This window comes from Balaenoptera physalus, assembly GCF_965194825.1.
Source record: "Balaenoptera physalus genome assembly, chromosome: 1".
Taxonomy (NCBI): Eukaryota; Metazoa; Chordata; class Mammalia; order Artiodactyla; family Balaenopteridae; genus Balaenoptera; species Balaenoptera physalus.
Genome location: NC_138882.1, coordinates 56,614,459 through 56,640,868, shown reverse-complemented (window position 1 = coordinate 56,640,868; position 26,410 = coordinate 56,614,459). Strand labels below are relative to the sequence as shown.

Here is a 26,410-nt window from a genome sequence, read left to right as displayed (position 1 = left end):
GACTGGGGGAGGCTGGGGAAGAATAACTCTTGGTCTTAGCCTCAGGTATCTATCTAAAGGCCAGCCGACTTTTCTAACATTCATTCATTAGTTAAAGCAGTATTTACTAAGCATTTTCTGTGTGAATGCCTCTATGTAAATTACAATTGAAGTCTGCTCTTGAGACCCTGCCTATATAGTATAAGAGGGACCGGGAGGATGGTGGGTTCGTAACTGCAGATGGGTTGCTGGGAACATTCAAGGCCTCCAAATTGCCTTCAGTCTTCCTATTTCATCTGTGGTCCTGTTACATCTGACTACTTCTTCCTGCTGCCAACTTGTTAGTGATGTAGTTATCTACAGGAATTCCTTCCTTTGTTTATGGAACTTAATAGTCCTGGGCCTACTATGAGCAAGGTGGTAAGTAAGGTAGCATGCGGTGAGGAGCTTCGTTTACCTGGGAAAGTTCCACTCCTGTACTCTGGTGGGCATTATTGGTTATAAAACAATCATTCTTATAATTTGACTAGGTTTTTTTAGTCTAGGACCGTGGGGCAATGTCATTTTGCTTAGGCGGGGGAACAACTGTTCACTGTGGATGGGTATCCTTGCCCTTGGGCACTAGAGGGAATAACATGTCTGGGACGTTACAGTCTTCTCCTTATTTTCCCCACAAGAATCATCATTTCAATATTCAATAGAGACAAATGACCTTTTGAAGGGGTAGGAGGTTACTATCTTTTGTAAAAACCGTGAAGGCCCTCATGACTTCTGAGGAAGTGGAAAGAGTGGGAAGTCATGGACACAGGGTCACCCTGAGGAACGTTTGTGATGGAGTGGTGAGGATGGTTTTCACTTGCATTAGACATCCCCTTACAACTTCCATTTTGGTTATTTAAAAACACCAGAATGCTTTAAATTGGATGGAATCTCAAATTAAGTTCCTTTTGGGGAAAGATGTTGCCAGAACAGCCTGATATGGGGTACTGGACAGGCATCTTAGGTGGAGAATCTGTATCACTTATTTTTTTCCCATTAAAAACCTACATTCTTGCTATTTATATGGGTTTTCTTCTCCCTTTCTCCATCCCCTTTGTATCTGGTATTTCTCCCCTCGACTCTTCCTTCTTTCCCAGGTGTGTTTGATAACTGCTCCCACACTATCAGTGACAAGGGCTGGGCCCTGGGGATCCGCTCAGGGAAGGATGTGGGAAGGCGAGATGCTCGCTTCTTCTTCTCTCTTCGCACCGACCGCGTGAAGAAAGCCACCGTTATGATGGGTCACAGTCGCTATCAACCAGGCAAGTGGACGCACGTGGCAGCCACTTACGACGGACAGCGCATGGCCCTGTATGTCGATGGCACTCAGGTGGCTAGTAGTCCAGATCAGTCTGGTCCCCTGAACAGCCCCTTCATGGCATCTTGTCGCTCTTTGTTCCTGGGTGGGGATAGCTCCGAGGACGGGCACTATTTCCGTGGACACGTGGGCACACTGGTCTTCTGGTCGACGGCCCTCCCACAAAGCCACCTCCAGCACAGTCCTCAGCAGCCAAGCGAGGTGGAGGATTTGACCACCCTGCTACTGACAGCCAGTTTTGAGCCCCTGGAAGAACAGTGGGCCCCCTTTAGAGATGGGAAGTACCCACGGCTTGAGGTCCTCCAGGGCTTTGAGCCAGAGCCTGAGATTCTGTCACCTTTGCAGCCCCCGCTCTGTGGGCAAACAGCTTGTGACAATGTGGAACTGATTTCCCAGTACAGCTGGCACTGGCCCCTTCGGGGAGAGAAGGTGATCCGCTACCAGGTAGTAAACATCTGTGACAATGAGGGCCTGAACCCCACCGTGAGTGAGGAGCAGATCAGTCGGCAGCATGAAGTGCTCAATGAAGCCTTCAGCCGCTACAACATCAGCTGGCAGCTGAACGTCCACCGGGTCCACAACTCCACCCTGCGCCACCGCGTTGTGCTCGTGAACTGTGAGCCCAGCAAGATTGGCAACGACCACTGTGACCCTGAGTGTGAGCACCCACTCACAGGCTACGACGGGGGCGACTGCCGCCTGCAGGGCCGGTGCTACTCCTGGAACCGCAGGGATGGGATCTGCCACGTGGAGTGCAACAACATGCTGAACGACTTTGACGATGGTGACTGCTGTGACCCGGAGGGGGCTGACGTGCACAAGACCTGCTTCGACCCTGACTCACCTCGGAGGTAAGGGACTGGGGCTTGGGGTATCCTGCTTGTAGGGTACATTCCTAACATCGTTTTATCCTTTTGGCTTCTGGAGACAGAAGAGTGTTCACACAGCCCCCAAATAAAACATCTACTGCACCAGATATTATTGAGCTTTCATGAAGTACCAGGTGTTGTGTTGGGTGATTAGGAACACAGAGATGATTAAGACGAGACACAGCCCTCACAACTCACTTTCTGTGGAACAGACAACTGTGTACATGGTGTGAAATGCACACGCACCAGGTGCTTAAGACACAGGAAAGCTGAACAACTTCGTCTATCAGAGGAAGCCAGGGCATCTGCACAGAGAGCAAACAAGGTATATGTCGATAGAAACCAATCAGCACCAATTATACGTGAACATTCCTTTTATAGTCTTAGGTTTCCAGCAAAGTAACACGAATTCATGAAGAGGCCCATGTGTGAAGCAGTTTGAGCAGTTCAGCAGCTTTATGAACATAAGACATTCTACATCTAACCACAAGTCTCCTTTAGATGACTGGAGGCTTCCTCTTCTGCCCCCATTAAATTCCATTCTCCACACAGCATCTGGAAAGATCCTATGTAAATGGTAAATTAGATCCTGTCACTCCCCTTCTTAGTTTTTTCCCCACTGTTCTTAGAATAAAATCCAAGCTCCCCTCCTGTCTCCTGGATCACAACCTGACCCCTGCCTTCCTCTCTAACTTCCTCCCCTGCTCTCCCCACCCACACTGCACAGCCTCACTGACTGTTCTGTTCCACTGAGCAGATCAAGCTTGTTCCTGCCCCAGGGCTTTGCACTAGCTGTTTCATCTTCTTGGAATCCTCTTTTCCTTGGTCTTCCCTTGGTGAGTTTTCTCTTGCCATTCCAAAATCTACTTAAACGTCACCTCCTGGAGAGGCCTTTCCTGATCTCCCAATTTAAGTTGACTAGTCAATCGCTTTTATGTCAACTAATTTAAATTCTCTCTATAACACATCACTTCTGATGTTTTTCTTGTGTATTTGTTTATTTGTCTTTCCCTGGCTTGGAATATGAGCTCTATGTGACCAGGACCCTTGTTACATTCCCAGTGCCTAGAACAGCAGCTGAGACATAGTTGTTTATTTCATGTTTATTTTAATGAATAAATGGATCTGATGTGTCATCTGTTGTGAGACAGAAGCCAATAGGAGGATTTCCATTTGATGGTTGATGCAGGAGTTGGGGAATGTTAGAGGGAGGTAAGAAAGGAGAGAGGTGGGTGGTAAACTTAGTAATTTGTGTATGTGGGCAAGGGTTCCCCATTTATAACTGGTACCTTTGTACGAATTATAAAAAGGCCCACACCTGAGGTAGGGTGTAGTGTTGGTGGGAGGCAGGAGGAATAGATCTCAGCTTCCACCCAATACCCGAATGGCTGCCTTTGTGTTTTTTGGCCATGATTTGTGTGGTAATTCATGGTCTTGTGTGTGGACAGTCCTCTTGGTGCCCCTGTGCATGGGCAGTTAGCACCAATGAATAGGTTCACCTGTAGCTCAGATGTCTGACATCAAGGATCGAGTGTAAGATTTGCAATCAGGGGACAGAGTTGAGTTCCAGAGTCCTTGCTACTTAACCAGCTATGTAAGTTGAGCAAGTCACTTTTGTAAACCCAGATGTCTTGTCTGTAAAATGAGGGTGATTGCAGTAATACTTTGCATTACCTATATCTTTGGGTTATTTTTGTGAAGCAAATGAAATAAGGTACAGGAAAGTGCTTGGTAACTCTAAAGTTTTCAAAGTACAGAAACAGTTCTAAACTAACGTTAGTTATTATCATTATTAGAACTGACAGATGGGAAGCCTTTGTTTACATAATAATACCCAGGGAACTGATCACATTACCAGAAATATTTGCATAAGAAAGATTCTGTTTGGGTTTGGTTTTTAGATTTTGATAACCTTAAGCAGAAGCTAAACCTCACTAACAACGTTTGCCAACTCTTAGGATCTCCAGAGAACTCTCCAGGGAAATCTGGCTTGTTCTCATTTGTCTACTAGCTCATTACAACAACCCACCGCCTTGACTGAGAGAGCTGTCTTTCAAGGTACCCAGGCATCACTCTCCTTAGAGTGGCCCCTTGTGTCTCTAAATACTTCCTGCCACTGCCCTTGTCCGAGTGTTTATAACTTATTCCCCTTACCACTTCAGAGTTGCCATGGTAACTTATCCTTTTCTATCTGTAGTAGACCCAGACACTTTCTTACCCCTACATGCAAAACTCGCTCTGTGGAATGAAAGGAACTAGTCATACTTTTTTTGATAGTTAAAAACATTTAAATAAAAAATAAACGCTCCTGGTTAAAATATCAAATTGTACCAAAAGGCAATTTTACCAAATTGTACCAAAAGGAAGAATGACAATCCCCTGCCTAACTCTTCGTCATCCTTCTCCACTCTCTAGCCTTTCTCCCATATTTAATTATTTTACTTGCCGCTTTTGGTAATAACTTCCATATACATATATCCAAATATTATATTTATATTACTTGAGTCATCAATTTTATTTTATTTTTTAAAATTATTATTATTTGGGGGGGGGGGTGCTGCGCCGTTTGGCTTGGGGGATCTTAGTTCCCTGACCAGAGATCAAACCCGCATCCTCAGCAGTGAAAGTGTGGAGTCCTAACCACTGAACCACCAGTGGTTAGGACTGATTCATCAATTTTAAACATTATGCATAACTTGCTCTTATTACAAAGATGAGACTTTTACTTTGTCTCCTCCCGCTCCTCTGCATTTTTCTAATATAGTAATTTTACTATTTTTGGTTGAGTCAGTTATATATATTTACAACATTATGACTATAGAATATTTTTCTTTTGGTTGCAGAACAAAGTTTTATTCTATTACTATATTTCCTTTCTGGCATAGCTCCCCCACTCTCCCATACACACACACCCTCCCCCTTGAGTCTCTATTTCCTCCCTCCCTCCCTTCTTTTATCTTCCTTCCTTCCTTCTTTTTTGATATCTTCAGTCATTTTCAAATGCTTTATCATATTAGCTAATCTATAGAATGTGTCTTTTTTTTTTTTTTTTAACACTCCTCTGGAGCTCTCCCTTCAAGTTTATTCCATTTTTTCTCACCTCTTCTGACTTGACCAGTTATCTTTAGTTCTGCTGCACAGTTGTCATCCTGGAACTTCACTGCTTTTTTGAGGGGGGATTGGAGTCACTATGTCCTGAATTTTATGAATATCTCTTAATTTACAACCTCATTTTACTGGAAAACATCCTTAAGTAACTTTCTAGGAAAAGATGTTTAGGTAACTTCTTCAGAAAAGCATTTCTCAAAATGTTTTTATTTTGCCTTTACTCCAAACTGATAGTTTGTCCTGGCATAAAATTTTGGGTTGGAAAACATTTTCTCTTAAATTTTTGAAGAGATTCATTAGTTGCCTCTAGCTTCTATTCTTATAACTATGTGTTTTAGAGGTGAATTATTTTCCTATTAAAAATCGTTTTTGAATTTTAACCTTGTTACTTTAGGGATTTTATGATAATTTTTTTAAAGTGTTGGCCTTTTATTCTTCTTTTGTTGATATTCAGTGATCCTTTCAATTTAGACACATGCCCCTTACCTCTGGCAAATTTTCTGAAATTATTACTTTGATATTTCTTAATTCTTTGGTCTCTTTTTCCTCTCTGAAATGCCTGAGGATTTATTTCCTGAATTTATTCTCTGTCTTTTTTCTCACTTATATTCTATCTCTTTGTTATTTTGTTCTCTATTTTGGAGATTTCCTTGAGTTTATCTTCCAACTCTTCTATTGAATATTTTTAAATTTTAGCAATCATATATTTAAGACTTTACTCTTTGATTTTCTATATTAGTCTATTTTTATTTTAAGTATGCACCCTTTTTTGAGGCTAAAAATCAGATGAATTCTGAATTTTTTCCCTGTGCACTATATCTGATTCATCTATAGTCAACTTTTATTTTTCCTTTTTTTTTCTCTCTTAATTCTTATCTGTCTTTCATGCTGGTGGATTTTCTCAGATGTCTAGTGCTTATTCACAATAGGAAACACACTTTTATATCTCTACTATTATGATTTAAAAAAGGATATTTATCTATGAATTTCCTCTTTTAGAGGGAGAAATCTGAAGGCAGACCATAGTGGAAAGGATAGGTTTTCTTTTTCCCAATTCCCTTATACTTATTTTGTGTACAGACCCTTTATTCATACTCCATCTTCTCTGCCTTGTATTTCTTGTGCTGAATTTTTATTATTAAAAACATTGACTGTTTTTCATAACTCTTATTGGCAAGAACCATATTTTGAAAAACAATTATTTATCAAGTTCCTGTGATGCACCAGACAGAGTAAGCTAAGCAAACGGACAAATATAAAGAATACATAGAGTAAGTGTTAATATCTTAGTGTAGGGATTTAGTAATTTTATCTAAATACCTGGGTTGAAATCCAGTCTGAGGCACTAAAAGCAGAACATAGAGTATAGACTGCTTTTCTCTGCCATGGCTTAGACTGTTTGAAAGGACTTTGGATTCATAGAGGTGTAGATCTCTGGATTTCTATGAGGGCCTGTGTCTTGGTAGAGTTGGTGGTTGTGTCTGAACTAAATTACCCATATCTAGGAGCCCTATTATTACAATTAAATCACAGTGCTCAAGTTCACAATTCCTTTATTTTGTGACTCTAAAGGGACCCAATTTCAACAAATTTTTCCAGACATTTTTTGAGGATCAGAGCGTGCCAGGCACAGGATCCCTCTACTCAGGAGCTCACCATTTAGTAGGGGGTGGTTGGGAAGTGGGGGACACACCTACAGATAGATGACTAACATGCAAGTACAGTGATTGCTTTATGAACAATCCTTCCTGTTTCTCAAATCCTGCTCAATGTTCCCTCTTCCCCCACCCCCAGCAAGAAACCAGAAATGTAGCCCAAAGGAGTTCCTCTCCCAAAAGCTCTGACAGGAGGAGAGAGCCTGAGGAATCCAACACCAAACATCTGTAACCCAGATGGGCCTATCAAAGGGAGAGTATTTATCAGACTTGGGGCTGGTCAGAAGGAGATATGAATTATAGATACATTACCCAGCCAGTTGAACAGAATTACCAAGATAGAGAAACTTGGCTTGTGGAAAGGGAAGGCTACATATGCCAGATGTCTGTTTCTACATAGTAGCTGCCCTAAGAGGGTCTACAATTGCTGTGGGAAAGAAGGGCTTGAAAGTCCACTTTAGTAAAATCACAAATGTCATTGGCTACTCCCTATGATGCATCCTAGGAAGCCAAGCCAAGGGAATCTCTATGCCCCAAGGGAAACTCAGCTTCCCTAACCTTTGCAGGCTTCAGCTTCCTTTTGGTCATGACTTGTTTCTGTTGTTTTTCTCTCTAAAATTATGTCTCAGAGATGAAGTGTTCTTTGCTGCTGAATCTACTTTCCATCCCTTGCTCTTTCTCTCCTTTTCACATCAGAGTTGAGCTTAGTATCCAACCAAATCTAGAGCACTGTGTTTACCTCTTTGCTTTGGTTTCTATGTGTCAGATTTCATCACTCTGTTATCATGTGGAGAAAAATCACCAAATAAAAACAAATGGCTGAGGGGAGTTCCCTGGCAGTCCAGTGGTTAGGACTCTGAGCTCTCACCGCCAAAGGCCCGGGTTCGATCCCTGGTCTGGGAGCTAAAATCCCACATGCTGCTCGGTGAGCCCCTCCTGCCCCCCGCCCCCCAAAACAACAACAACAACAAACAAATGGCTGAGAACAGTTTAAGTGAGAGTCATTAACCAGCTAGTGTCACCATGCTGTGAAGCAGACAATGGGATCAAGGCGATGCCATGCATTTGTTTTCTGATGCCTGTGGTGGGCTGAAGTCTCTGTGTCTTGGTTCCTCACTGTCTCTTCTCTGCCTCATTTCATGAGTTTTGATGGTGGGGAGTTTGAGGGCAGAAGAACTGCTGTATATAGCAATGCTAGAGCATGGTCTACTTCCCTCTAAAAGGGACCTCAAGAGGGTGGGCTGGGAGGTACCCTGCAGAAGCATGGCACAGAGTGGTGTCTGCAGTTGTACACTATAGGATATGTATCTATGGGACAGGAGGACAGTTGCCTGTGACACTCAAGGGAACAGGTGGAGAAATTGGTGCTGCACGGACCTGGATGCTCTGGATTAGCTGTACTTTGCTCACCCACCCTCTGTGGCTGTTGAGCCAAAGGAATGGTTGGGCTGGGCCCCTGCAGTGGCAGATCTGTTAAACATCAGCCAGGCTTCATTATAGGTTTCTTTTGAAGTTGGGATTCAAAGTTCCCTGCAGCCAAAAAAAACATGCATGGGGAAAATAAGTGTAAGGGGTAGAAGAAGGCAGAGAAAAAAGAAATGGAGAAGAAACTTTAAAACTGAACAGCAAGAAAACATCTAAATCCCGCCACTAAAATGTACAGGCTGTGCAAACTCTAAAGAGACAAGTCTCACCTTCTCATACTCATTTTATCTGGCAAAGGGAATAGGAGGGAAGATATAAGAGAATACCTTCTGGTAAGCTCAGAAAGTTTACTAACAAATAGAAATGTCTCTTGGTTGTTTTTCCACAGGCCAATTTCTCCATAGTTTCAATAGATACAATTCTATAGAGTAAATGAAATCCATAATTTTTCTGTTCACCTGGCTGGCTCAGTGAACTTTTCTCCCCAGGTAAGTGGGGAGAGGTTGTTTTTCTCCTTTTCATGACTATTTTCTAGGCAAATAGGCAGACTTGTAAGAGAGCCCTGTGGTATGTCTGGGTTAAAAATATTTCCTCTTAGAAAATTTTTAGGAGAGACCCTGGTCTCCAAACACATTCAGTTGTTCAAGATACTTGGGTATTTTCCTAGGAGCTGGGGTGCTGGCTTTGGTACCCTGGCCAGATGCCAGTCTGTCTCGGAGGATTTCACTTAGGGATCTTTTCCTAGAATTTAAGCCTAGGAATCTGAAAGACAGCTGCACACTTACACATGTTTTCCTTTTTTTTCCTCTAGGAACACTGTTTACATATTACTTTAGTGACTGAATGAAAGTCACAGAGAAGTAGGTTGGGGAGTGGATGGAACATGTAGTTAGTCTGGGCATCACGGGTTTTTCTGAAGATTTGTTTCATCAGAGCGTCATCCCCTGGAGGAAGATGTTGACCCATCAATTTTCTGAACCCCAGTGCATCTCTCACTTCTCACCAGGAGCTCTATCTGTGGCTGTGGACCTGATTTTCCTAGCTTGATGCTTGGCTGATTCCTACTGATCCTTCAAGTTCAGTTAGAATGTCACTTCCTCTTTCCTGGGAACATTCCTTGGTCCTCAAATAGGGATTATCTATCTCATTTGTATCACTTCTCATCTCCCTACTGCCATCACTCTGCTCTGATCCCATTGTCTCTCACCTGTGTTATTACGATAGCCTCCTAACGGGTCTTGCCACTTTTGCTCTTGCACCACCCCGCAGTCTGTTTTTAACAGAGCAGCCAGAGTAACCCTATTAGAGTATACTTCAGATCAAGTCATTCCTCTGCCTGCAATTCTCCAGCAGCTTCCCGGCTCATTCAGAGTCAAAGCCAATAGTATTGCTGTAACCAACAGTGCCCTACCTAATCAGGCATCAATTATTTCTGTGGCCTCATCTCCCACAATGCTCTCCCTTGTTTATTCCATTCCAGCCACACTGGCCTTCTCCTTGTCCCTTGGCTTGGCAGACATATTCCTGCTGCATAAATGTTTCAGTGGCTTTTCATTCTGCTGGAACGTTCATCCTCCAGATTCCTTCATGGCTAGTGCTCCCTCTTCCTTCTAGTCTTTTTTCAGAGTCACCTTCTAGTGAAGACTTCTCTGGTGACCTCACCTAAATTCCCGACTCCTCTGACTCTTCATCGTTTCTTCTCCATTTTACTTCTCTTTTAGGAATTTGTCACTAACATGCTATGTATTTAAAATTTTTGCTTGATGTCCATATTCTCCACTAGGATGTAAGTTCCATTAGAGAGGGGGTTTTTGTATGTTTGAGTTACTATTTTACCCTAGCACTTAGAACAACAAATACTAAGAGTGTTCAATAAATAATTGTTGAATAAAGGAATGTACTTACCCTAGTATAGTGATGGCAAACTATGGCCTGTGGACCAAATTTGCCTCACCACTTGTTTTTGTAAATTAAGTTTTATTAGAATGCAGTCACATGCATTTACTTACATATTGTCTATGGCTGCTTTCATGTGGTAGAGTTGCATAGTTATAATAGAAACTGTGTGGCCCACAAAACCGAAAATATTTACTATTTGGCCCTTTACAGAAAAAGTTTGCCAACTCCTTCTTGAGTACAGATTTACCGTACAATATTGTAATTGCCCGTTGTTATCTGTCTCTTGTACAAGACTTTAGGCTCTTCGTTCATAGTTCTTGTAACATAGGAAGTGCTCAATTGATATTTTAAAAATGAATTAACATATATATGAATGGAAAATAAATGACATGGGGGAGACGACAGTGTTGGGCAAGGGTTTGGGAAGGGTAGAATGTGCTACTCTGTATAGAAGAAAGAAGGATATTCAGAATCTACACTCTAGTAATCCTTCCTACTGGCCCCCTTACCGTTGTAGGATTGCCATATTCAGAACTAAGTAAAGTAACTAAAGATACCCATGAAAGTGTGAATATGTAAGCTGAGGAGGGAAAGGCTGTAAACCGTTTTACTCATTATCTCATTATTTGAGTGGCTGAGCTCCCAGATGGCTCTGAAACTATGAAACACGGAGCAAATTTTGATAATCCGAGAAATAGTCAACTACAGTAGCCGGGAAGTAAGATGAATCCTCATTAGCTGGGGAGACAGTGATTGAGAGAAAGAGCAGACCCCGCAAAGTGGGTACAGGGCCCTTCAATGAGAAGGGCCTCTTTGAGGTGATGTCACAGATTAGCCAATATTCTTACCAAACATTTTAGTTAGGCTTTTGTGGTTGTAAAGAACAGAAACTCACTCAAGTTAACTAAAAAAAAAAAAAAAAAAAAAAGATTTATTGTACAATTACATATGGGCTGGAAGTGGAGATAGAAGGCAGGTTTCACACTTCATTTCTCTCAAAGGCTGCAGGGTTCTCTACATCTTAGTGCACCTGCACCATTCACATCTTGTTCCCAATTTGCTAGATTGCTCATAGTTCCCATTCTCTTATAGCTTTAGTTTAAAACTAGACTTAGCTTTCTGTGGCTCCTGCTTTATCTCATTGAATCTTCTCTTAAGATTCACATCCAATTGCTAATTGCCTCAGTCTCTTGCAGAATCTTGGTTCATATTCTGGAGACAATTAATGTGAATTGGCCCAATTCATCTTTACACGTCAGGCTAGAAATCATAGGTTTCTGGCCAGCCTTGAATTTAATCAACTGTGGCCAAAAGAACAGGATGGCAGGGAGGGCTCCTCAGGGTTCCAAGGCAACATCTCTCAGCTGGTGCCAACACTCTGGGTAGAGCAAGCTGGCTTTTCATCTTTACTTCTTGGAGACTCCTGATATACATAATTTCTTAGACCTTAGACCTTGGTACTCCTAGTAATGTAATTCTCACAGAATTTTAATGCCAATTTTATTCCTAGGATTTTATGATTTAGAATTCAAATCTCAATCAAATATGTCATGATAATCCAGGTAAATTACATAGTTCATAGTAAGATTTTATATATATATATATACCATATAACATATATTATATATATACATGGTACTGTGATGTCTCTATATCTATCTATCTACCATGTATCTATCTATTTTACCAATAAAACACAATAAAATAGTTTATTTAATGCTCACTATAGTTCTAAGAAGCAGATAGTTTGATTATCTCCATTTTATGTATGAGAAAACTGAGACTGAGATAGTTAATTAGCATCATGCAGTGTCAGGACAGTGATTAAACTCTGACTACAGATCCTGTGTGACCAACTACCATTCTATATTGTGTGTCAGGTATAATAAGTCTTACATGCCTAGCAAAGTACTTAGCTCATAGTGGGTGCATGATAAATATTTGTTTATTTTAATTATATAATGATTGTTTCAGAGGATATATATCTCAAGGGATGAGGGAAAGACAATGGAAATCACTATGAGCTTAGTACTTAGGAAAGACGTTATATAAAATGTGGATTCCTTAAAATATAAATAGTAAAGAGCAGGAAAGTGTTTGTTAGGCAAGGACAAAGATATGACCCAAATACAAAAGTCATGTGCAAACATATTCAGGCATCCATAAGGACAACAATTTGAAAGGAAGGGAAATTTCCTAGAGAAAAGAAAGAGAAAATTGGAAAAGTTATATTGGAAAGGCCTTAGCTGTTGGGCTATGGGATTTGGACAGTAAACAATTGCGAGCCATGGGCTGTGTATAGAGATATCTATGTATTGATTGATTGATCAGTCGATCCATAGACATCTTTTTAAATATATATCTGTTTTAATATCTACCATCTCTCTTGAATTTTAGATCTTCCTTATGGGATCATTTGGCTTATCCCTGAAAGACATTTTTTAGAATTTCCTTTATTAAATATTTGCTAGTCATATGCTTTCTTAATTTTAATTTCTATGAAAATATCTTTATATTTTACCAAACTTCTTTTTTGGTTTTGTTTTTTAAAATTTTATTGGAGTATAGTTGATTTACAATGTTGCGTTAGTTTCTGCTGTACAGAAAAGTGAATCTGTTATGCATATACATATATCTATCCACTCTTTTTTAGATTCTTTTCCCATATAGGTCATTACAGAGTATTGAGTAGAGTTCCCTGTGCTATACAGTAGGTCCTTATTAGTTATCTATTTTATATATAGTAGTGTGTATATGTCAACCCCAATCTCCCAATTTGTCCCTCCCTCCTTTCCCCCCTGGTAACCAAACTTCTTAAAAAGTAACTTTTCTAGGTAGACAATTTTAGATTGGCTGTTTGTTTCTCTTATCAAGATATTATACCACAGTCTCCTGGTTTCCATTAATACTACTGAAAAATTAGCTATCTAATTGTCATTTGTTTGTATTTACTCTGTCATATCTCTTCAAGTATATCTTTTTTCTAATTTTTCTATTATTTCCTTCTGAATTTCCTATTAAATATATATTACACTTCCCACTCTGTACTTCATGTCTCTTAATATCTCTTCAATTTTTTAATCTTTGCCTCTCTGTGTTGCACTTTGAGTAACTATTTTTGGATTTATTGCCCAGTTGACTCTTTATTCAGGTTTGGCTAACTTGCTCTTAGAACCCACCAATAAATTTTTAATTTTTATTAGTATACTTTTCATCTCCATAAGTTCTATTTAGTTCTTTTTTTGTATCTGCCTAGTCATTTAAAAAATCAATTTCTGTTACTTATTCATACTTTGGATATTCTTTTTTATTTTTAAAAACAATTTAAGGTGATGGCTACATGAATTTACACATGTGATAAAATTGCACGGAACTAAAACCATACAAATTATTATGAGTAAAATGGGAAATCTGAACAAGATTGGTGGATTGTATCAATGTCAGTATCCTAGTTGTGATACTGTATTATACTTTTGCAAGAAGTTATCATTGAGGGGAACCATGTAAAGGATAGGGAACCATGTAAAGGATATTCATTATTACTCTGTAATAGTTCTTATATGTGAATCAGCAATTATCTCAAAATAAAAAGTTTAATTAAAAACATATTAGGCTAGATAACTAATAAGAACCTACTATATAGCATAGGGAACTCTACTGTAATGACCTATATGGGAAAAGAATCTAAAAAAGAGTGGATATATGTATATGTATAACTGATTCACTTTGCTGTACAGCATAAACTAACACAACATTGTAATCAACTATACTCCAATAAAAATTAATTTAAAAAACATATTAAGCATACTTCTTTTATATTTTATATCAACTAGTCTGATTCTGTTATTTGTTAACAGAATAATTTTTCTGGTTCTTGCTCATGGTGCCTTGTTTCCTCATGTGTGCTTTATGATGTTTGATTGGGAGCCCATGATCCTTGAAATTTTACCTATCCAGTGTCTTTCAGGCCTGGATTGAAGATATACTCTTTTACTTATGCCAATTTCCTGGGGCACTAGGAACATGAACCCACTTTAAATATATATAATTGGCATAAGGTTTTTTAAACCATAGGGTATTATGAATTTGGAGGGAAAACTTGTGAGTGATAGCTTGTGGTTATTTCCCAAGGGAGATATTCACCTTATTTATTGAGCCAAGATTGCAGAATGTGTTTCCTTGCTGTTCCCCTTGATGAAGAGGTTTAAATTTTTTTTTTTTTTGGTGTTCTGTTTTATTTATGGAATAGATCTTCAGGGTCCTGGCTTTATGTGGAGCTCTTCCATAAAATTCCCTATCTTGGCTAAGATATTTTGTTTCCTATCTAAGATTCTCACAAGACCATCAAACTGAAGGTCAAGGGCACCAGGAATAAGCAGAGCCTTCAGGGAATCCAGTTGCTTCAGAGAATGTTTACTTTTCTGGATTCCTATTTTTACTTTGTACGTGGGCTCTGGAGGTAACCTTTAATTTCCTTTCAGCTTCATAACTATTTACAATTTATTTTTGTATTGCATCAAGAAGTTATAGTTGTTTCCAGTAGAGGGATGATCAGGGCTTCTAAACTCTTTATACTAGAAATGGAAATAATTCTCCAGAAAACTAATCTGGAGGCAGCATGCAGAATCAGCGTTATGAACCAGGGAGGTTGGAGGCAGGAAGATGACTTTGTAAGCTCTTATAGTAGTCTAGGCAGGAAAAGGCAACAGGTTGAAAATGATTAGGGAAATTATTGTGGCATGGTGAAAAGAACTAGGAAACTAAAAATGAGAAAAACTGGACTCTAGTTGTAACTCCAGCCTAGTCACATAATTTAATCATATGTTCGTTCATATTCATATTCATAGATATTCAACAAATATTATTTGAGCACCTATTCTAGGCCAGGCACTCTTTTAGACACTGCAGGTGGTAAAGAAAAAACTTCCTTCCCTCATGGAGCTTATAGTCTAGTGTGAGGAGACAGGCAATCAACAAATAACAAGTGAATACATGATATGCCAGATGGTGATAAGTGCTGTGGAAAGAAATTCAGAAAAATGAGGGAGACAGGGAGTAGTGCTAGCTGTGGAAGCAAGATAAAGGGTGTCCATAGAAGGTCTTCCTGAAAAGATGGCATTTGAACAGATATATGAAGGAAGTATGAGAGTGAGCCACGTGGAATCCACAGCAGAGGAAGAGCAAGGAGTTGGAGCAGAATGAGCTAAACAGAGATTAGTTGGTGAGTACAGGTCACATGGCCTATCAGGCCATTGTGTGGATTTTGGCTTTTAGTTTCAATGAGGTGGGAAGCTGCAGTAGAGATTGAGTAGTAGAGTGACTTAAGCAGTGGAATGATATTAGTGAAGAACATGCAGAGAAGTGCCTAACTGCTCTGACTACCTCAAAGGAATATTATGATGTTCAAATGAGATAATACTTGTTGAAAATGCTTTGTAAGCTGAAAACACTTCATAACTAAAAGTGTTTGGTGAGACATGGCATTGGGTTCAGCAGTGAATTTGAAGAGACGGTGGACATCCTGAAGGAGATGTTGAGCATATGATTGAAAAAGAAACGTGAAAGAGGTATTCATCTCAGTGTGGAATTTACAGGGGCAAGATAGTGCCTTATATAGTAATAAGGAGTCATCGTGAAATGGAAAGCATGAGACGTTATTCACCCTGACCCACAGGGAATCTGTGCTCTATCTCCCCTCCTAAGCATCTTTCATGTGTGAGTATAAGAATGAAAAGCTGAGTACAATGAGCATCTCCTTGCTAGTATGCTTTCAAAAAGATTTATTGTTTAGGAAGGCCTAGGTCTACCATCTGTGCTCAGTATGCAGTAGGTACTCATAATTGCCTGCTGAATGAGTGCTGCAAAATTGGGAGAGGGGTGTCATAGCACTTAGAGCTAGGAATTCAAAATTATTTCAAGTAAAAATTTAAAAGATTGGATGCTGGTCTCATCACAACACCATGAAAATTTACAGGGATGAACTTAGACTTTAGCATATAAAAACTGTATAAACCAAGCTGATGTATAGTTGTGTTTACAGCAATCAATGTGAAAATAATCGTAAGCATAAGCTTCATATTACGGAAAAGTGTGATGTGGCCATTAAAATTATACCAACAATTTTGGGCTCTGTTAAAAAGGGATAAAGTGTTCAGATCTCTGGAAGAGATGCTCCCTCTAGACACAGTCCTGATCAGGCTCTGTCTGGAGCCTAGGCTTAGTTCTGGGCAGTAGGTTTTATGAGGAACACCAGCAACCTGGAGGACATCCAAAGTTTGGTGAGGAGAGTGGTGATGAGCAAGATGGTAAAATGGCCCTTTTCCCCTTCAAGTGTGGATTTTTAACTTCTCCCTGCATGATTGAAGAATGAACATAAATGGTATTTTTTAAAAGTCACAGTGGCCTCTTTTACATCTTATTCATTCTGTTCGTTCATCCACTCATTCATTAATTCATTGTTTCCAACAAACGTTTATTGAATGACTACTATTGATGTTTTAGATGCAGTAGCAGGCTCTAGGGATATAATTCTTGTATTCAAAGAGTTCAGGTGGGAGAAAGAGACATACATGAATATAATTGCAATACTGAGTAGAATATAGCCAAGTACTATCATCTCTAATCATCTTTGGCCCCCCTAAATCTGAATTTCTATAGTAACTAACCAACTTGTCTTTCTACTTTTAGTCTTCCTCCACCTTAACGTAAAAATTAACTCTGTACATTGTATCAGAGTAATCATTCTAAGAATCATTTATATGTTTAGCTGTTCCCAATTGGAAGTACTCAATTGGGCAGTAGAGACCAGAAAGGGGATATATTAAGCAGGAGCTCCAAGTCAACAGAGAATTGGCAACTATCATATAGTATAAGAAGATTTAGGGTAGTAACTGTAATAATAGTTGCCATTTATTCAATGACTTAACCATTAACTATGAAAATGGGACATCATCATGGGACATTCACAGTCCAATATTAGAAGGACAGTTATTCAAACTGACTCCATGTGGAGCATAATACTTTCAGTTAAATACATTTTGTAATTTTATCTAACTCTTTTGTTCAATAGTTTGGTCTACTTCTTTTCCATAGATTTTAATATAATGGAAAAAATCAGCATCCCTAATTCTGTCATTCTGAGACCTTCCTGCATTATCATAGATCCTTGGTCAGCAAATAGATACAATCACATTTTTCCTTTTCTTAGTAGCCTAGTCCATCTCAGGTAGTTTTGGAAAGGACTCATAGTGAAAATGGCCTATGCAGTAGTGGTGTGTCCTGTTTTTAGAGTTCCTGGAGAGCTGCCATAGCATCTTTATGCAATTAATTTGAGTGGATCACCTTATTTCAAGAATTTATTTTGGCCACTACTAAAATTCAAATATAAGCCTTTTCTAAGGCTTATTATTCAATGTTTTTCTTTACTTATTAATATATTTAGACTCGATTTTTATAGAAAGAGAAATCCTTGTACATTTTGCATATATATTTCTAAATAAGAGGTCTCTGGAAGAAATGTTTTTCATTTGTTTAGGGGTTAGTTTTACCCTGCCTTATTGCAGACAGGACTTAAGGTGTAACTTGTATTTTAATATGATACAGCAATTGAAAGTAAGAAATGTATGGATAAGAAAGGGGGAAAAGGGGAAAATAAGAACAGGTAAGAAAAGATTGTCAGTGGTGAATTCAGTATGCAGAATGAATGCATGCATGTTAGAGTGTTAGACTACAGATTTAGCTATGAACTTCCCAGAATCAATACAAAGAGGGAGATGAGCTAAGCTCCATGGCTTACTCTATTTATGCGATGAAAACAAACAACTTCTCAAGAGAACAACAAGCATAGGTAATCATGCTGGACCAAAATTTCTCCTAGGGGACCACATATGGAGTAAACTGCGTAGTGCAACGAGCAGTGTTCTCAACAACACTGTTATGCAAAAATCTAATATTCTCCCAAAGAATCAGTCTTGGGTCTGCTCCTAAGCACAAGCAAAAGGTCATTTTGTGACCTCAATTTCCACCTTTTAGAGAATGGTTGGAATAATTTTATACTGAAACAATTTTAAAGAAGAAGTATAATCAAGAGACTAGCACTTCTGTGGAGGTAGAAAAGGAAGGGATTCAGAGCCCAGACAACAGTTGCAGACAAGAAATGAAGAAAGGACACATCTTTCTCTGAGACTGGAGGGAAGGCAGCGAGGGTGAATATACGAGTTGTTGGCATACAGGCTGGGATTTGAGAAAGATTTTTCCTGGTAGCCTTGATCTCCATGATGAAGAAAGAGGCAGTTGTCTCTTGAGAGGAGGACAAGGTAGGAGGTAAGAGAAAGGTAGGGGCAAGGTGGAGATTGTCCATAATAGCCTTTTTTGGTCCATCTTCAGGTGCTGAAACATGAAGGAAACTTACAAATCTACCCCCATTTCCTTCTTTCACGAGCTTTTGTGAAAGAAGATGATTCTGCAAACAGCTGCTGCTAACCCCTAAGGAGGTGGAACCAAAGTAAATTCCAAAAGACATGTAAACCTACTCAGATTCAGAGTCATGGAATGTCATAGCTGGATCTTGGAGATTATTAAGTTCAACCATTTTATTTTATTTTATTTTGCTTTATTTTATTTTTTGGATGAGGAAGCTTGTCTCAAGATGCAAAGCCAGGTGATTGTCTGCTTGGATAACCCAAGGGGAGGTCATCTGCTTCTTAGTTATTTTCCCAACTGCACCTAACTACTCAAGCTACTAAGTAGCAAATGGAGGATGGGTCTCTGTCTCAGTGCCTTCATTTCATTCTATACTCTACTTCACCCCATAGTTTCAAAACTATTTGGGGGCTCAGAGGGAGAGGTTTGAAGTCACAGATTCCTTATTAGACTACCTTATCTATGTGGCCATGGTCTACTAGTTTCACATTATACAATCACTGGTAGAGTAGATGATGATAGGGAAGGAGAAAAATAAGGAGGTTGAGCAAAAGAAGACGTGAAGTTCAGAATAAGAATAAAGCCCAGAACTGCCTGTGATTATGGGTAATGTGACTCCCAGGAAATTAGAATGGGCTGATTCTGTGGTGTCCATGGCTGGAAGCCCTGGCAGGCTGCTGGCTTGGTGACCAAGCAGCTTCCCTCTTTGCAGTTGGCATGGAGAGCAGCATGCAAATCCCAATTTAAAAAGAACAAAGAGCCGAGTGCCCATGCTTCATGACAGTTGCCACAGGAGAGGTTGGGAAATAAGGAAAAATTCCAATGATGAGTGGGCTGAGAAAGCCATATCATTTTTCCAGAGCAGGCAGTATTCGTCTGCCTTGGAGAATGAGTAAATCATTAACCCAAACCAGGGTGGGGTGTAGGGAGGGAGGGCAAGGGAGATAAAGAGGGTTGGATGGTACAGGGAAAGAGGGGTATGAGTGGAGGAAGGAAAGAACTGGAGTATAGAGAAAAATTGTGTTGTTTTTTTTTAATTGTGAACTTGCTTCTTAAATCTTTAAAAGGTTATACTCTATGTATAATTATAAAATATTGGCTATATTCCCTGTGCCGTACAATATATCCTTGTGACTTGCTTCTTAATTACTAAGCTTTAATAAGAGTTAAATGAAGACTAGCTAGCCCATTCATTGCCAGATGAAGGGTCTACCTTAGCCATTTCCCTAGAGATATGGAAGTTCCATTAACTGGGCCATATACTGTACTGTAGCAGGATCTGGTGTTAGGTTAAGCTTACCTGAAGCCTGTTGAATAACTCTGTTATTACATATGAAAACTTGAAAGTTTGGCCAGAAACAAATCCACTGAGATTATATTTCTTTCTTAATTTACTTCCTGTCAAGTTCATGCAAAGGCCTCCTCAGGCATCTGGAACCTTCACATTGTGAAGCAGGGTTTTAAGGCAATGACTAGTTCCACTCATGAGTAAACTGTGGTGTGTGGAGAAGCCCCCTAGTCAAAGTAAACTCCATAGGAGATTGAAAAGGCTACCCTTCTTAGGGAATCAGGACATCTTACTGGTTATAATGACTTGTCTGAAAATCTGCGCTGACCAAAAAGGTGCTCTCACAATTCTTCCTTTTATAGAAGGTTAGGACCTACCTATAAGTCATGGTTTTGGAGCTGTGAGAGTGGTATTTGGATCACAAGCTAGAATTTAAGAAATGTAGTTAATTTGTGTCATGAGAGACAATCCCCAGCATGTTTCTGACCCCAGTAAGTACTGATTTATGTGGTCTCTTAGCTTTAGTTCCTCCGTTTGGAAATTTGAGATATTTTAATATCAAGCTAAACCTTGAACTCCGTGGCCGCTGTAGAGTCAATTTGGTGGTCTCTGTTCATGGTTCAAATTCTGTGACCCATCTTGTCAAAATAACTTTTTCAAATGGGTCCCTTGGACCTTCAGAGGTTATTAGATCCATGCCCTGTCTTCAGAAATGCGCCAATATTTATTACTAGCCATACCAAAATACCTAGACAAGGAGATTTTACCATATTTCCATCAACTACTCAAATGCACCAGGAAATAAAAAGGAAATATACCCTGTGGCAACATGCTGCTTTTTTATTGGTACATGTGAATTAATATCTCAATTAATGAATGTTGGTCAGTATGCTCTTCCATACGGTTGTGAAAAATATAATGAGAAAGATTGAATAATGAGGTCAAGAAACTTTACTATGAGAATTCGTTCATTTGTTTATTTATTTACACAAGCAACACTTGTAAGGCATGTCCAGATATATTGTACAACACAGGGAATATAGCCAATATTTTATAATTATACGTAGAGTATAACCTTTTAAAAAATTAAGAAGCAAGTTCACAATTAAAGAAAAAAAACACATAAAACATCATACGTCCAAAGTACTATTTCTCTCTGAACTTTTTACCATAAGGGATAGTTTTTAGCTATTAGAACTCTTATGATCTCAAGCATTTGTTAATTCAACAAATGCCTTCTTTGTGTCTATTCTGTGTGAGACACCAGGGATTAAAGATTAATTGGAATTTTATTTACCACATGTCTCTTTTAGTACCCATGTATAGTGAAAAACAACTGCCCTCAAAGAGTTCACAATCTAGACTGGTGAGTGGATTGTGGAAGCATAAATTATAACTAAAAGTAATTATTATATAAGTTAAATAATTTGTCATATGCAAGCTATTAATTACTATAGGGGCATTAGAGAAAGGAGAGAGGCCTCTTCCAAAATGGGTCATCAATAAGATGACCATATAGTTTCTCATACAGATTGGGACACTATTGAAAAAGAAAAGAGGTATGGTTAATAATTATGGTAGCATAAGAGGAACAAACTGGGACTGCCTAGATAAACCAGAACGTAGGGCCACACATCAAGGAAAGGTTCGTGGACAAAGTTGCATTTAAACTGGATCCTAACATAAGTTTAAATCACAATCACAAATCCTTTCTCAAATACATTGTACCATTCGCTCTCACCTTCACATGTGTAAGGCATACATGTTTTGTGTGCTGTTTTGGAGTTAAACAGATGGAAGTTAGTTCTTTCGTAGCCAATCAATCTTAAAAAGAGGTCTGAGACTAATTTGTACCAGTGGTTTTTGCATAGAGACTACAGTGTTATTATCAGTTTGAGAATGTGCATGAGTTTCAACCCAGGTGCCAGCTTCAACTGAACAATGGTAGGTTCTTGAATCATGGTATGGAGAAAGATTCTGAGACCACATTGCAGTCCGGGGGAAAGAATGCTGTATTTGATTAGCAGTGTCTGCTATGGACACAGAAAGTCACATCAGTGGTGCTTATTTGCTTTCTCTCATAAAAGGACTTATACATAAATTAAGCAGGTAATTTCTGAAAATAAGTATGCATCATTCAGCTTACCACTTTCAGTCACACAATCCTTCAGCAAGAGTAAAAATAATGAAGTTAACCCAAATAACTATTCTCAGTGCTAAGTGACCTTTCTGTCATCTGTCTTTCTATAATCTGTCATTTTCCTTTTTTATATACATTTGAATTATCTTAAATATATCAAGTAAGAAGGTCATCTGCTAATACTTTGAAACACATTATAAATACTACTATGCTGATAAAGGATATTATGCAAAGAGACTTGTAGTGACTTAGTTAAGGTAATACAAGAAACTCATGATAAAGCTTTTTTTTGGTGGCTAATCTTGGGGGTGGGGTAGTATGGTATATTGAAGAGACCACTGGATTGGGAGTGAGGAAACTTGGATTTCTTGTCTGGCTTTGCTATTAGCTATATGATGCTAGACAAGCCACCTACCTCTTAAAGCAATAGTTATTTAATTTGCAGAAAGAAAAAACTGGATCACTACTTGGGTATCCACTTCTGAATCAGTGTTATTTGGTTGTTTCAAATCAAATTTTTCTATAAGTCTAGGTGTTAGCGAGCTTTTTCTATAAAGGGCAGATAATAAGTAGTTTAGGCTTTGCGGATCCTACAGTCTCTGTCTCAATTACTCCATATTATATTGTGGGTGCAGTCCTAGAAAATATATAAATGAGCGTTCCAATAAAAATTCATTCACAAAAGTAGGCACTGGCCCATGGGCTCTAGTTTGCTCAATCCTGTACAAATCTACCCTTCCAGATAATACCTATTGCTGAATAACATGTTATTCTAAAACATAGTAGTTTGAAATGATAAACATTTGTTGTCTCACAGTTTCTGAGGACCAGGAATCAGGGAGTGGCTTAGCTGGGTGGTTCTGCCTCTTGCCTCTCAAGAGGCTGCAGTCAAAGTATCAGACTGGGTTGTAATCATCTGATGCTTGACTGAGTCAGTTTCTAAGCTCACTCATGTGGCTGTTGTCAAGCTGTTAGTTCTTCATCACGTGGGCCTCTCCATAAGTCTGCTCCACTACGTGGCTTTCGTCAGAGCGTGTGAACAAAAAAACAAAACAAAAAACCAAGATAGAATCTGCAGTCTTTTTATATGCTAATCTTGGAAGTACACCCCATTCCTTCTGCCTTTATTCTGTTGTTCAGAAGTGAGCCATGAAACCCAGTGCACACTCAAGGAGCAGGGATTGTACAAGGGTGTGAATACCAGGAGGCAAGGATCGCTGGGGACCATCACTGTGATGTCTATCACACTACATTATGGTGATTCTCATTAGGCAGTTTTTTAGAACTTTATGAGAAATGAATTAATCATCAGGGCTATTTGAGTTTAGCTCTATCACGTGTCTTGGTGACCTCAAGTAATGAGGACTAGTGTAAGTGTATAACTATTGTTCCACTGGTACTAGAGGTGACTCCAGAAATTCTGTTCCATGCTTTGCTTTATCCTCCTTCCCATACCTTCACCTTCCCCAAGCAGAGAAGATCTGGTTGGGTCAATGAATCATAATCCAATATATTGATAGAACATTATTATTCAGTAGCTCTCAATTCACATTCAGTCTAAGCAGATGACTTTGCAATGCATAAAAAATAATGGTGTGCTTTCTCAGAAAAGAAAGATAAAACTAGTAGACAATTAAGACTTCATTACCATTCCCAGAATGGGGCCATGTTTATACAGCAATGTGTATCGAAGTCCTGTTCACTCAGTGAAAATGCTTCCTGACAGCCATTGCAAAGGCACATGCTAAACATATGTTCTGGAAGACGTTTATTGCCCTGTTTCTGTTAATACATCTTTTGGTGAAGAAGTGGCTCTTGGGAACATATTTACCCAATTAATTCTCAAGATGACAGGTTCTGCCTGACACAAATTTCTTTAGATAATGGAAGAAAAGGGGGAAACATTACAGGTGAGACTCAATTTATAGAAATTTATGCTAGAAGCAAATACTCTCAGAAGGGATTGTGTACAAAAAATAAATTAAGCTTCAGTTTGCATTTAAAATTCATGTACATTGTCTCAAGATAGTCATTATTTAATTTCTCTTTTTCCATATTTTCCTAATAAAAGCGTAATAATATCCTTATGCACGCTACACTAAAGGCACACTCTGCCTTCAATTATAGAGATACAAGCAAAGAGGCAAAGGATTCCACATGGGGGATTGAGAGGGAGGAAAGAGGGTGGGGCAATGAAGTGGCTCCTAAGTGAGAGAAGACAATAGTAACAGAAAATGCCAGGCCAGAAGGAATTGTTGAAAAACTAGAAGAAGGCATCATTAATATATTTATAAGAGGGGAAAATGTTGCTTCATGAATATGCTAATAACTCAATCTTTTCTTTGGAGGTTGAGGACATCAGGTAAGTCATTGATCTGAAAGCTACTTGCGGTCGTCTGGGATGTCCCCAGATTGGTTTTTTTTTTTAGTCACGTTGGATCTTCGTTGCTGCGTGTGGGCTTTCTCTAGTTGCGGTGAGTGGGGGCTACTCTTCGTTGCAGTGCATGGGCTTCTCATTTCGGTGGCTTCTCTTGTTACAGAGCATGGGTTCTAGGCATGTGGGCTTCAGTAGTTGCAGCACGTGGGCTCAGTAGTTGTGGCTTGCAGGCTCTAGAGCGCAGGCTTAGTAGTTGTGGCTCACGGGCTTAGTTGCTCCACGGCATGCGGGATCTTCCCGGACCAGGGATCGAACCCGTGTCCCCTGCATTGGCAGGCAGATTCTTAAGCAGTGCGCCACCAGGGAAGTCCCTGTTTTGTTTTTTAAACTCAACAAGTATTCATTGCAATAAAAGATGACAAGCCTAATACTAGGAAGAATATAATGGGTTTACCTAGAAACACAAATGGGGGCTTTGGGTGCAGTAATGGACAAAGTGGGGGACATCCTACCTGGTGGTCAAAGTTGCTCTTCTCACAGTCATCACCCTGGCACCCTGGCTCCCTGACCTAATGTCTGGAATGACCAACAGACAGCCTTATTCATTTTTATCCATATTTCCCAATTAGACTTCTCTTTTCTAACACGAGGTTTTACATTAAAAAACAACACAAAAAATTTTAAAAAGGAAAAAAAAGCAATGGAAGTTGCTTTTGACAAAGCCAACTTCTTAGGAGTAAAGGTTAAAATTCCACTCAAAACACCAGAAAGGACAAGTTGATGGGAGTGATTTTTCTCTGGCACAAGCGACTCCCACGAGACATCTGTTATGTCAGTGAGGACTCAGTATTGGGATCAATGGCTTGTCTGTTGTAGTAACTGCCTCCTCTAGTGGATATAATACCGCCTCATGCCAGGAAACATTGCTCTCTCTGCCTTTCTCTCTTTCTCTCTTTTAAAAATAGTACTTATGGGGACTTCCCTGGTGGCACAGTGGTTAAGAATCCACCCGCCAATGCAGGGGACATGGGTTCGATCCCTGGTCCAGGAAGATCCCGCATGCCACTGAGCAACTAAGCCCATGTGCCACAACTACTGAAGCCTGTGCGCCTAGAGCCTGTGCTCTGCAACAAGAGAAGCCACTGCAATGAGAAGCCCATGCAACGCAACCAAGAGTAGCCCCCGCTCTCTGCAACAAGAGAAGCCACTGCAATGAGAAGCCCATGCAACGCAACCAAGAGTAGCCCCCGCTCTCTGCAACTAGAGAAAGCCCACGTGCAGCAACGAAGACCCAATGCAGCCAAAAAAATAAATAAAATTAAAAATAGTAGTTATGTACACTTCCAACAAGTTATGAAGTGTCTTGGGCCAGAGCTATTATTCATGTCCATTGCCACTTGACAGCACTCTGGTGGTGTCCTCATTAATCAATTATACTTAAATTTTAAAATATTCCACAATTTTCTTTTAATTTAACATCTAAAGGGTGTAGAGTTAGGATCTAGAATGCATGCAGGAGGAAGCTCCATGGGGTTCTCAGCCCAGAAGGCTGAGCATTAAGTTTGAACTAGCATGGCAGCTCACAGGGCCCATGAAGGATCAGGTAGTACTTCCAGGATGCAGGGCTGATTTCAGGCATGATCTATACTGTGAGTTCCTTGAGGGAAGAGAAGTATACCCGTTTATCTTTGTATTGCCACAATTGAAAGAAATGACTATTAAGTCTTGATTTTGTGTCAGGCACTGAGCTATTTTATATTTATTTCATCGTTTAATTACCATTCTGAGAGATGAATATTATCCACATTTGATAGATGAGACAATCAGAATCTCTCACAGTTTGCCTTGTATAATCTTGCGCAGAGAACATGATCAGTTCTTAATAAATTTGT

General features: G+C 39.5%; 1 protein-coding gene across 8 annotated transcripts in view; it reads left to right on the top strand.

Moving 5' to 3' along the window:
- Positions 1-26,410, top strand: part of PAPPA2 (pappalysin 2) — a 431,292-nt gene that overhangs the window by 172,515 nt on the left and 232,367 nt on the right. For all 8 annotated transcript variants that reach the window (XM_082437017.1, XM_082437016.1, XM_082437015.1 and 5 more), the window contains one exon: positions 1,116-2,187. In XM_082437017.1, the coding sequence (XP_082293143.1) occupies positions 1,116-2,187 (1,072 nt within the window). The remainder of the gene's footprint in view (positions 1-1,115; positions 2,188-26,410) is intronic.